Here is a 13,588-nt window from a genome sequence, read left to right on the forward strand (position 1 = left end):
TAGACAGCACCCTCCAAATCCACAAACTCTATCAACTAGAAGGACAAGGGCAGCAGATGCATGAGAAGACCACCATTTGGAAGTTCTCCTCCAAATTACTCACCATCCTGACTTGGGAAAATATCGCTGTTTTTTTTCACTTTTGCTGGGTCAAAGTCCTGGAATGCCCCCCATAACAGCATTGTGGATGTATCACCACTACCACCACCTCAAAGGCAATTAGGGATAGGCAATACATTCTGGCCTAGCTAGCGACACCCGCATCCATGAATGCTTTAAAAAAAATTCCCTCTTGATTTAATTACTTTATAGCTTTTAATTTGTCCTTTACTGGTAATGCCACATGGACATTTTCTAATGATGACTCTTTTGCTTTTCATTTGTTTTAGAGTTATTAATACTACCATTTTCACTCGAGTCCTCACCCACCTTTTACTTGTTTAAAGTCCTCGGGGAACCCTCTTTACCCTTTCTGCTTGATGCCTAGTTTCAGTCCAGTTCAGGTAGTCTGTCCCAGTTCCTTCCTGCCCAGTAATAGTCCAAAAGCATCCTTCAAGCTCATACCAACCCCTCAGCAACTTGTTCATCTCCTTAATTCACTTATACCTGCATCAATTTGCATGTAGCTCAGGTAATAATTCAAAGATTATAATTACTTGAAACCTGCTTTTCTAATTTAGCCCCTGGCTCATGGCACTCTGGAAGTCTCATGGCCCAGTAAGTAGTCACCCTGCCTCTAAGCTAGAAACTCTGGGTTTGAGACCAATCTGAAGACTTGATGGACAAGGAAGATACGTTCATAACATGACCAAACAGGTTAATTATCAAACTAAAAATCCTTCCAACACATGGCAATGACAGGAAGAGTGGGAGAGCCTACTGGTCAGCCATATGATAGACTAAAAGATGAAGCTTCACCATCACTATCTATAGCTCCACAATACAACATGTTAAAGTGCATGCTGCCACAATAATTCTCACAATAACCCTAAGTGATCTGTAACAACTGGTACTCATCAAACAGAACCACATGCCTATCTTTTCCTAAGCTGTTGATACCAACATGGACACAGTGACTGGATTGTTTCCCTTCCTCCTGTATATTCTTTCAGGACAATTTGCGATATCCTTCACCCTGGCACCAGGTTGGCAACAGAGCAAGTGGGGCTCTCAATTCTGTTTACAAAAGATGCTATCCATCCCCCTAATTATAAGATAATTTTAGCATTTGGGACAGTTTTGCACTCAATTACTTCCCTTCAGCTGTTAGAAAATTTGGTGAAACATTGGCATCTGAATTTACATTATTGCATAAATGAGCTAGTAATTTGTGGCAAGGAAGGCATACCCAACATGTGAATTGCCACAAATTGCTGGACAATGTGTGTTGTTTCCTTAAACCTCCCCATGAGTTTGGTTAAATTGTTGCACTTGCAGACGAACTGTCCACTAAACATATTACACAAAGTCTCTTAATTAATAGTGTTCGCTAATATTAATGTCATTACTAAAGTTCTTCTGACAGTTCTATTTATGCTTTCCGCAAGGAACCTATTTCCAGTCCGACTGTTCGCAACAAGCATAGTACTAACTGTACCATCCCACCTGTGCTTGTAAAACCCAAAACACAATGTCCAATATCAGATGCGATTCCGTGGTGGACACATTTGTTGAATAGTCTTGCGTGTACTGAGAATTACCCTGGCAATCAATTAAATTTCATTAGTCAGGTTTGCAGCATGGCACACTTACACGTGCTAGAAGCTACAAATATTAACACAAGAGTCTTGTTCTTTGCACACAGAAAGAACTTGTATACATATTGCATCTGTTTCAACTGAACAAAATACGTGACAGATATTCTCTGGTACATTCTCGAGGCAATGCCTTGACCAGAGACAACCTGCCAGTTTAAACTTAAACAAAGCTTGAAAGCTAACGGTCAGTTATAAGTTAACATGTGCATTCTTCAGGAAATCAGAGTCTACTTCCTGACCATTCAGCAATCTCTTCTCACGGAGACTGTAAACTAAATTTGGCTTATTCAATCTACTGAAGACTAAGAAGATTTGATTATAGCTCTACAGCCCCTCCTTGAAACCAATATGCTGTGAACACATGTTCATCTGAAGAGCAAAGGATGCTGCACTCGAAGAGTTAAACCAGCACAGCTAATTAACATTAAATTTCTATTAGATACAAGGTTATTGGAGCAATGGATGCTGATGAATTAAGGGAACTGACCGAAGACTTGTATGGAATATCACTTATGAGCCAAGATGACCTCAAAATTAAGGATGATAAATCACACCAATTATCTTTTCTCCTTCCCCTGACTGAAGATCATAAAAATGCTTTTCCTTTCATTTCCTTTAACTGAAAAGAATTTTAAAAATTAAGTGTTCAATTTTTAGACAGTAGAGATGACCAATTAAAAGAAATCACACCAAGTTCTCATTAAATGCGGCACGGTAGCACAGTGGTTTGCACTGTTGCTTCACAGTGCCAGGGACCCGGGGTCGATTCACTGTCCGTGCAGAGTCTGCACGTTCTCCCCGTGTCTGCGAGGGTTTCCTCCGGGTGCTCCGGTTCCCTCCCACAAATCCCGAAAGATGTGCTTGTTAGGTGAATTGGACATTCTGAATTCTCCCTCAGTATACCTGAACAGGCCCCGGAGTGTGGCGACTAGGGATTTTCACAGTAGCTTCACTGCAGTGTTAATGTAAGCCTACTTGTGACACTAATAAAGATTATTATTATTGTTAAAAAGTGCACAGTACATTTTTAATTTCAAACCAACCTTTTTTTGTGTCTTCAAGAAGTTGAAAATTGTTTTGTGCAGCTTCTGGAACTTGCAGTTCTTTTTGTGCTTCTTGAATTTTGTCTGAAAATAAAACCAATGAACATTAATAAATATTTCCAATAAATTATACGAAGTTCTGCAACCACTTGATAAAGCGCAGGACAAATACCAACATGGATAAAATTCCATACTGACAGTGGTTTTTCTCAAGCTGTATTTCTTAAATTCTTGACTTAAAATGTTGGTTGGCAGGGGAGAGGGAGGGACGGGGAGTGAGTGCAGAGTGGGGGAACAATGAATTGTGTTTTGACAATTGATTCAGAAGGCATCTCTTTATTCTGTAAGTCCACTATATCTGTGTCAAGATACTAATCTAGTCTATTTCCCTTCTTTGTCACAATTCTATGCATTTGTTCTGGTCGTCATGTATTAATTCGGTGAATTTTGCTGCCACATTGGAAAGTTACTATAATAAAGTTATTATTAGTTCTCTTTCAAATTAACATCAGTCATAGACTGGGCGAGTTATCCCATTTTTATTTACACATGCTGCATTAAATTCTATCTGTCCATTTATTTCATCCACTTTATTTTTTGAATCAACTGTTTCTCCTAGTTTGACCAATTTCCATTCAGTCCTCCTTGCCCTTCAACAAATTTGTTCTTCATTCCCAGAAATTAGTCTGCAATCATACAGCTTTGAATTTAATAATTAGCTTTTGTGTGTTCAATTTTGCGAAGTGATTTTTGAAAGTTGAGGTTCTCTATGTCATAGGGCTTTCCATGGTGCACTCTTTTCAAAAACTTAAGAATGTTGACCATGGAAAATTTTCCTCTTCTGGATCTGCATTAACTGCTGTTTTACTAGACGACCATTGCCATTAAAATGAAATGTACTCTCAATAGAATCAGTTTACACATTTTAAGACAGATTAATGGGTTTTCAACAGCAGCCAAAAATCACTCTTCTAAATTCCTCTGGTTATTTGAGCAGTGGGCACAGACATGAATAGCAAGTGTCAGCTGTACACAGCAGCAGAGGAGAAATTGTTCTAATTTATACCCAGTTGCCTCTGAATCCATTCTGATAACAACGGATGTCAAGCTTTGAATGTTGCAAATAATATTTAAAAATCAAACAAAACAATCAAGATGCATTTCAGTTGTCAATAATTCCAAAACCTCAGCATACAAAAACTGCAATATGCTGGTTATGGATATGAAACTTGTTCAGTTCCTTAACTCACAAAGCTTCTGGAAGAAGGTATCTTAAAACAATAAGATTACCAAACTGAATAATAAGAACAAGGAACAGGAGTAGGCCATCTGGCCCCTCGAGCCTGCTCCGCCATTTAATGAGATCATGGCTGATCTTTGTGGACTCAGCTCCACTCTCCGAATCCCTTTATTCTTTAGAAAGGCATCTATCTTTTCCTTAAAAACGTTTAAAGAAGGAGCCTCAACTGCTTCACTGGGCAAGGAATTCCAGAGATTCACAACCCTTTGGGTGAAGAAGTTCCTCCTACACTCCGTCCTAAATCTACCTCCCCTTATTTTGAGGCTATGCCCCCTAGTTCTGCTTTCACCCACCAGTGGAAACAACCTGCCCGCATCTATCCTATCTATTCCCTTCATAATTTTATATGTCTCAATAAGATCCCCCCCGCATCCTTCTAAACTCCAATGAGTACAGTCCCAGTCTACTCAACCTCTCATCATAATCTAATCCCCTCAACTCTGGGATCAACCTAATGAATCTCCTCTGCACTCCCTCCAGTGCCAATATGTCCTTTCTCAGGTAAGGAGACCAAAACTGAACACAATACTCCAGATGCGGCCTCACCAACACCCTATACAATTGCAGCATAACCTCGCTAGTCTTGAACTCCATCCCTCTAGCAATGAAAGACAAAACTCGATTAACCTTCTTAATCACCTGTTGCACCTGCACACCAACGTTTTGCGACTCGTGCACCAGCACACCCAGGTCCCTCTGCACAGCAGCATGTTTTAACATCTTACCGTTTAAATAATAATCCATTCTGCTGTTATTCCTCCCAAAATGGATAGCCTCACACTTGGCAACATTGAATTCCATCTGCCAGACCCTAGCCCATTCACCTAACCTATCCAAATCCTTCTGCAGACTTCCGGTATCCACTGCACCTTTTGCTTTAACACTCATCTTAGTGTCGTCTGCAAACTTTGACACATTGCACTTGGTCCCCAACTCCAAATCATCTATGTAAATTGTGAACAACTGCGGGCCCAACACTGATCCTTGAGGGACCCCACTAGTTACAGGTTGCCAACCAGAGAAACACCCATTTATCCCCACTCTCTGCTTTCTGTTAGTTAACCAATCCTCTACCCATGCTACCACTTTAGCCTCAATGCCATGCATCTTTAGTTTATGCAGCAACCTTTTGTGTGGCACCTTGTCAAAAGCTTTCTGGAAATCCAGATATACCACATCCATTGGCTCCCAGTTATCTACTGCACTGGTAACGTCCTCAAAAAATTCTACCAAATTAGTCAGACAAGACCTACCCTTTGTGAACCCATGCTGCGTCTGCCCAATGGGACCATTTCCCTCCAGGTGCCCCGCTATTTCCTCCTCAATGATAGATTCCAGCATTTTCCCTACAACCGAAGTTAAGCTTACCAGCCTATAATTACCCGCTTTCTGCCGACCTCCTTTTTTAAACAGTGGTGTCACGTTTGCTACTTTCCAATCCTCTGGGAGCACCCCAGAGTCTAGTAAATGTTGATAAATTATCACTTGTGCGTTTACAATTTCCCTAGCCATCTCTTTTAACACTCTGGGATGCATCCCATCAGGGCCAGGAGACTTGTCTACCTTTAGCCCCATTAGCTTGCCCAATACTGCCTCCTTAGTGATTACAATCATCTCAAGGTCCTCACCTATCATATCTTTATTTCCATCAGTCACTGGCATGTTATTTGTGTCCTCCACTGTGAAGACTGACCCAAAAAACCTGTTCAGCTCCTCAGCCATTTCCCCGTCTCCTATTATTAAATCTCCCTTCTCATCTTCCACTCTTTTTTGTCTTATATATTTGTAGAAGCTTTTACTATCTGCTTTTATGTTCTGAGACGGTTTACTTTCATAGTCTACCTTACTCTTCTTTATGGCTTTTTTAGTAGCTTTCTGTTGTCCCCTAAAGACTTCCCAGTCCCCTAGTCTCCACTAATTTTTGCCACTTTGTATGTTTTTTCCTTCAATTTGATACTCTCCCTCACCTTAGATATCCACGGTTGATTTTTCCCCTTTCTACCATCTTTCTTTTTTGTTGGTATGATGTTCAACACATCTTCGAGACTGTTAGCAAAGAATAATTTCAAGAGATGGCTCAACCTGGCTCTGGTAACTGCCGTCTTTACCGGAAATAAAACTGGTGCTCTGCGAACTCCCAGAGGCCATCAGGTCCCCGGGACCAAAGTTCCGGTTGCCCCTCATCCCCACCTACTAATTTACTCTATCCACATCCATTAATATTTTGTATGTCCTAAATCTCTTGTGTAGTTTTCAATGGTCACCAGGAGATGGATGCTGATTCCGGCGGTCGTCCGGCCAACCCGACAGGGTTGGAAACCCTAATACACGACAGCCAGTTTGGACACAGCAAGGTTCCACAAACAGCAATTAGCTAAATAACCATATGACCTGTGTTTTACTGATGTTGGTTATGGAAGGAATACTGGCTGGGAAACCTGCTCTTCACTATTTGATCTCCTTGAATTGGCAGTTGGGAACACGATTTAAAAGAGTTCCAGTAGTACAAGATTTCCTCAATGTATCGATGTGTTAATCTAGATCAAAATTCCCCAAACTTGACAGCCGCAGAACCCTTTTGACCTCTCAACATTACTGACTGAACCCCTGAGAAATACATTCTTATTATGCAGAAGCATTAAACCACAAGAAAACGGATTGTTTTGCGCAATAGTTACAAACATACAAATTTATAAAAGGATTTTCTATTTTATATGTATACATTTATTATAATTAAAACGTTCTCTTATTGGACAAAGTTCTTAAGTGTTTGGGAGGAATGATGCTGGTTCTTTTGCTCACAAATTTGTTTAATATTAGATTAATATTGGACACACTCCTACTTCCCCTCCCAACTCATGGCTGCCCAACTCACACACTCCATAGCTGCCCCCTTCCCTTCCCATCTTTCCCACTCCCTTCCCATGTCCACTGCCTACCTTGTTCCTTCGTCCGCTCTCTTCCTGCTCTCACCCAAACTTGGATCTTTCAGGACTTACTTTCTCGCTTGTCCAATCAAATCTGGCTTCTCACTGTATTTGCTGCTCAACAGCTTATTAGTGACCGAACCAGCAGCCAATGCAGAGGGAAACCATCCTCTGATTGGACAAGCAGCGTCATCGCAGTTTTCAAATTCTATACATCAGCCTGGCCTACCATGGAACACCTGGATATATCTAACAGAATCCCAGGGTTCTACAGAACCCAGTTTGGGAAATCCAGACCGAGAATATGCGCTCAAATTTGTGAATGGTGTTGGAAATCTTGACCTTTTGACCAAAGGCACGATTAAACTGAGCACCAGAGTGCAGGCTGACACTCCATGTTAATGATCACTTGTCACCTGTAAAAAGGTAAAAATGTTAAGCAGCATTTGTTTTGTCCTTTGGTTGCCTATTCACAGGTAACAGAGGAAAACAAAGAGAAGATACTATTAGTACTAATGTTTAAATTGATGCAAGTAGTATCGCACAATACCCATTTTTTAGGATGCAATGTTTAAAAGGTGACTGCATTTATGTTACAATGCACAATGAAGCACTGATATGGACTGCATGTAACTGGTGTAGCAGTTCCCACTGATCTTTGTTCAGTGTTTTGGATGTTTAGAATATGGAGACCAATATGTCAATCAATTGAGCTAGAACGGTTATGAGATAATATTCACACCTGGCTAAAGAGCCCTTCTCTAGCCAGCAGAGGGCAACACTTAACCCCTCTGCTCAGAGATCAGTGGCTGCAGTATTGGTCTGCTGAGTCACTCGAGGACAAGTCATGAAGTCCGCCATCTTTATTTCGAAGAACCAATGGCGATTACGACAACAGATACTTACATACATACATAGAAGATAGGAGCAGGAGGAGGCCTTTTGGCCCTTCGAGCCTGCTCAGCCATTCATCACGATCATGGCTGATCATCCAACTCAACAGCCTAAACCTGCTTTCTCCCCAGAGCCTTTGGTCCCATTCTCCCCAAGTGCTATATCCAGCCGCCTCTTGAATACATTCACAGTTTTAGCATCAACTACTTCCTGTGGTAATGAATTCCACAGGCTCACCACTCTTTCTGTGAAGAAATGTCTCCTTATCTCTGTCCAAAATGGTTTACCCTGAATCCTCAGGCTGTGACCCCTGGTTCTTTTACACACACATCATTGGTAACATCTTCCCTGCATCTACCCTGTCTAGTCCTGTCAGAATTTTATAAGTCTCAATGAGATCCCCCCTCATTCTTCTGAACTCCAGCGAGAACAATCCCAACCTAGTCAATCTCTCCTCATATGACAGTCCCGCCATCCCTGGAATCAGTCTGGTAAACCTTCGCTGCACTCCCTCAAGAGCAAGAACATCCTTCCTCAGAGAACGAGATATCACATCAATATCACAATAATTTATTAAAGCTGCAAAGTCTAATTTGAAGGCACGATTTCTTTTTAAAAAAGGGGTCCTCTAAAAAAAATACAAGTGATAAAAGTCATTAATCATTATCTGCAGATCCACTACATATGTGACATCAGCACCAAACATAGAAAAAAGCAATTTAGGAAAGCAAAATGGCTCTTTAAAATATTCAGGGGAAACAACGGCCATGATTTTTTACCTAGTTAAACTCCCATATCTAGTCACCTGCTGGAATGCACAAACCAAACAACATACTGTATTTCAGAGAATATGAAAACCTGACCAGAAAACATGGTAGATTCCTCCCATCCAGCCAACACAATGTGACACTCTGATGTACAATAGGCTTATAATACAAGATGCAGCTCTTTGAATTTTTCTGCAGTAGTCAACTGAGCTGGAGTATCAGGTTACAATGATCAATCTAATACACACTCTGAAATACAGAAGTAGAGTAAAGCAACAATAGAGTCTCACATTAGAGTCTCACAGCGCCTGGGACCCAGGTTCGATTCCGGCCTTTGATAATAATATTATTACTAATCTTTATTAATGTCACAAGTAGGCTTACATTAACACTGCAATGAAGCTACTGTGAAAATCCCCCAGTTGCCACATCTGGTGCCTGTTCAGGTACACTGGGGGAGAATTCAGAATGTCCAATTCACCTTACAGCCAGCAAGTCTTTCGGGATTTGTGGGAGGAAACTGGAGCACCCAGAGGAAACCCACGCAGACACGGGGAGAATGTGCAGACTCCGCACATACAGTGACCCAAACCTGGAATCGAACCCGGGTCCCTGGTGCTGCAAAGCAACAGTGCTAACCACTGTGCTACCATACCGTGCTGATGACAGTCTGTGTGGAGTTTGCAGATTCTCCCTGTGTCTGTGTGGGTTTTCTCCAGGTGCTCCAGTTTCCTCCCACAGTCCAAAGTTGTGTAGGTTAGGAGGACTTACCATGCTCAATTGTCCTCCTTTGGTATCCAAAGGTTAGGTGGATTACGTGGTTATGGAGAAAGGTGGGGGGGGCTTGCCTAGATGGGGTGCTCTTTCGGAGGGTTTGTACAGACCTCATGGCACAAATGTGCATAGAACATAGAACATAGAACATAGAAAATACAGCACAGAACAGGCCCTTCGGCCCACGATGTTGTGCCGAACCTTTGTCCTAGATTAATCATAGATTATCATTGAATTTACAGTGCAGAAGGAGGCCATTCGGCCCCCCGAGTCTGCACCAGCTCTTGGAAAGAGCACCCTACCCAAACTCAACACCTCCACCCAACACCAAGGGCAATTTGGACATTAAGGGCAATTTATCATTGGCCAATTCACCTAACCCGCACATCTTTGGACTGTGGGAGGAAACCGGAGCACCCGGAGGAAACCCACGCAGACACGGGGAGGACGTGCAGACTCCGCACAGACAATGACCCAAGCTGGAATCGAACCTGGGACCATGGATCTGTGAAGCAATTGTGCTATCCACAATGCTACCGTGCTGCCCTTAAGAACAAATAAATCTACACTATATCATTTTCCCGTAATCCATGTACCTATCCAACAGCTGCTTGAAGGTCCCTAATGTTTCCGACTCAACTACTTCCACAGGCAGTGCATTCCATGCCCCCACTACTCTCTGGGTAAAGAACCTACCTCTGATATCCCTCCTATATCTTCCACCTTTCACCTTAAATTTATGTCCCCTTGTAATGGTGTGTTCCACCTGGGGAAAAAGTCTCTGACTGTCTACTCTATCTATTCCCCTGATCATCTTATAAACCTCTATCAAGTCGCCCCTCATCCTTCTCCGCTCTAATGAGAAAAGGCCTAGCACCCTCAACCTTTCCTCGTAAGACCTTCTCTCCATTCCAGGCAACATCCTGGTAAATCTTCCTTGCACCTTTTCCAGAGCTTCCACATCCTTCCTAAAATGAGGCGACCAGAACTGTACACAGTACTCCAAATGTGGCCTTACCAAAGTTTTGTACAGCTGCATCATTACCTCATGGCTCTTAAATTCAATCCCTCTGTTAATGAACGCGAGCACACCACAGGCCTTCTTCACAGCTCTATCCACTTGAGTGGCAACTTTCAAAGATGTATGAACATAGACCCCAAGGTCTCTCTGCTCCTCCACAATGCCAAGAACTCTACCGTTAACCCTGTATTCCGCATTCATATTTGTCCTTCCAAAAGGGACAACCTCACACTTTTCAGGGTTAAACTCCATCTGCCACTTCTCAGCCCAGCTCTGCATCCTATCTATGTCTCTTTGCAGCCGACAACAGCCCTCCTTACTATCCACAACTCCACCAATCTTCGTATCGTCTGCAAATTTACTGACCCACCCTTCAACTCCCTCATCCAAGTCATTAATGAAAATCACAAACAGCAGAGGACCCAGAACTGATCCCTGCGGTACACCACTGGTAACTGGGATCCAGGCTGAATATTTGCCATCCACCACCACTCTCTGACTTCTATCGGTTAGCCAGTTCGTTATCCAACTGGCCAAATTTCCCACTATCCCATGCCTCCTTACTTTGTGCAGAAGCCTACCATGGGGAACTTTATCAAATGCCTTACTAAAATCCATGTACACTACATCCACTGCTTTACCTTCATCCACATGCTTGGTCACCTCCTCAAAGAATTCAATAAGATTTGTAAGGCAAGACCTACCCCTCACAAATCCGTGCTGACTATCCCTAATCAAGCAGTGTCTTTCCAGATGCTCAGAAATCCTATCCTTCAGTACCCTTTCCATTACTTTGCCTACCACCGAAGTAAGACTAACTGGCCTGTAATTCCCAGGGTTATCCCTAGTTCCTTTTTTGAACAGGGGCACGACATTCGCCACTCTCCAATCCCCTGGTACCACCCCTGTTGACAGTGAGGACGAAAAGATAATTGCCAACGGCTCTGCAATTTCATCTCTTGCTTCCCATAGAATCCTTGGATATATCCCGTCAGGCCCGGGGGACTTGTCTATCCTCAAGTTTTTCAAAATGCCCAACACATCTTCCTTCCTAACAAGTATTTCCTCGAGCTTACCAATCTGTTTCACACTGTCCTCTCCAACAATATCGCCCCTCTCATTTGTAAATACAGAAGAAAAGTACTCATTCAAGACCTCTCCTATCTCTTCAGACTCAATACACAATCTCCCGCTACTGTCCTTGATCGGACTTACCCTCGCTCTAGTCATTCTCATATTTCTCACATATGTGTAAAAGGCCTTGGGGTTTTCCTTGATCCTACCCGCCAAAGATTGTTCATGCCCTCTCTTAGCTCTCCTAATCCCTTTCTTCAGTTCCCTCCTGGCTATCTTGTATCCCTCCAATGCCCTGTCTGAACCTTGTTTCCTCAGCCTTACATAAGTCACCTTTTTCCTCTTAACAAGACATTCAACCTCTCTTGTCAACCATGGTTCCCTCACTCGACCATCTCTTCCCTGCCTGACAGGGACATACATATCAAGGACACGTAGCACCTGTTCCTTGAACAAGTTCCACATTTCACTTGTGTCCTTCCCTGCCAGCCTATGTTCCCAACTTATGCACTTCAATTCTTGTCTGACAACATCGTATTTACCCTTCCCCCAATTGTAAACCTTGCCCTGTTGCACGTACCTAACCCTCTCCATTACTAAAGTGAAAGTCACAGAATTGTGGTCACTATCTCCAAAATGCTCCCCCACTAACAAATCTATCACTTGCCCTGGCTCATTACCCAGTACTAAATCCAATATTGCCCCTCCTCTGGTTGGACAATCTACATACTGTGTTAGAAAAGCTTCCTGGACACACTGCACAAACACCACCCCATCCAAACTATTTGATCTAAAGAGTTTCCACTCAATATTTGGGAAGTTAAAGTCGCCCATGACTACTACCCTATGACTTCTGCACCTTTCCAAAATCTGTTTCCCAATCTGTTCCTCCACATCTCTGTTACTATTGGGGGGCCTATAGAAAACTCCTAACAAGGTGACTGCTCCTTTCCTATTTCTGACTTCAACCCATACTACCTCAATAGGGTGATACTCCTCAAACTGCCTTTCTGCAGCTGTTATACTATCTCTAATTAATAATGCCACCCCCCCACCTCTTTTACCACCCTCCCTAATCTTATTGAAACATCTATAACCAGGGACCTCCTACAACCATTTCTGCCCATCTTCTATCCAAGTTTCCGTGATGGCCACCACATCGTAGTCCCAAGTACCGATCCATGCCTTAAGTTCACCCACCTTATTCCTGATGCTTCTTGCGTTGAAGTATACACACTTCAACCCATCTCCGTGCCTGCAAATACTCTCCTTTGTCAGTGTTCCCTTCCCCACTGCCTCATTACAAGCTTTGGCGTCCTGAATATCGGCTACCTTAGTTGCTGGACTACAAATCCGGTTCCCATTCCCCTGCCAAATTAGTTTAAACCCTCCCGAAGAGTACTAGCAAACCTCCCTCCCAGGATATTGGTGCCCCTCTGGTTCAGATGCAACCCGTCCTGCTTGTACAGGTCCCATCTTCCCCAGAATGCGCTCCAATTATCCAAATACCTGAAGCCCTCCCTCCTACACCATTCCTGCAGCCACGTGTTCAACTGCACTCTCTCCCTATTCCTAGCCTCGCTATCACGTGGCACCGGCAACAAACCAGAGATGACAACTCTGTCTGTCCTGGCTTTCAACTTCCAGCCTAACTCCCTAAACTTGTTTATTACCTCCACACCCCTTTTACTACCCATGTCGTTGGTACCAATGTGCACCACGACTTCTGGCTGCTCACCCTCCCCCTTAAGGATCCTGAAGACACGATCCGAGACATCCCTGGCCCTGGCACCCGGGAGGCAACATACCTTCCGGGAGTCTCGCTCGCGACCACAGAATCTCCTATCTATTCCCCTAACCATTGAATCTCCTGCAACTATTGCTTTTCTATTCTCCCCCCTTCCCTTCTGAGCCCCAGAGCCAGACTCAGTGCCAGAGACCTGGCCGCTAGGGCCTTCCCCCGGTAGGTCATCTCCCCCAACAGCATCCAAAACGGTATACTTGTTTTGAAGGGGAACGGCCACGAGGGAT

The 13,588-nt window shown here is 43.2% G+C and overlaps 1 protein-coding gene across 7 annotated transcripts in view; it reads right to left on the reverse strand.

Moving 5' to 3' along the window:
- The window catches only part of LOC140425375 (zinc finger protein 40-like), a 324,458-nt gene that overhangs the window by 159,329 nt on the left and 151,541 nt on the right, over positions 1 to 13,588 (reverse strand). For all 7 annotated transcript variants that reach the window (XM_072509579.1, XM_072509575.1, XM_072509576.1 and 4 more), the window contains one exon: positions 2,801 to 2,884. In XM_072509579.1, the coding sequence (XP_072365680.1) occupies positions 2,801 to 2,884 (84 nt within the window). The remainder of the gene's footprint in view (positions 1 to 2,800; positions 2,885 to 13,588) is intronic.

Source organism: Scyliorhinus torazame, chromosome 6, assembly GCF_047496885.1.
Source record: "Scyliorhinus torazame isolate Kashiwa2021f chromosome 6, sScyTor2.1, whole genome shotgun sequence".
Taxonomy (NCBI): Eukaryota; Metazoa; Chordata; class Chondrichthyes; order Carcharhiniformes; family Scyliorhinidae; genus Scyliorhinus; species Scyliorhinus torazame.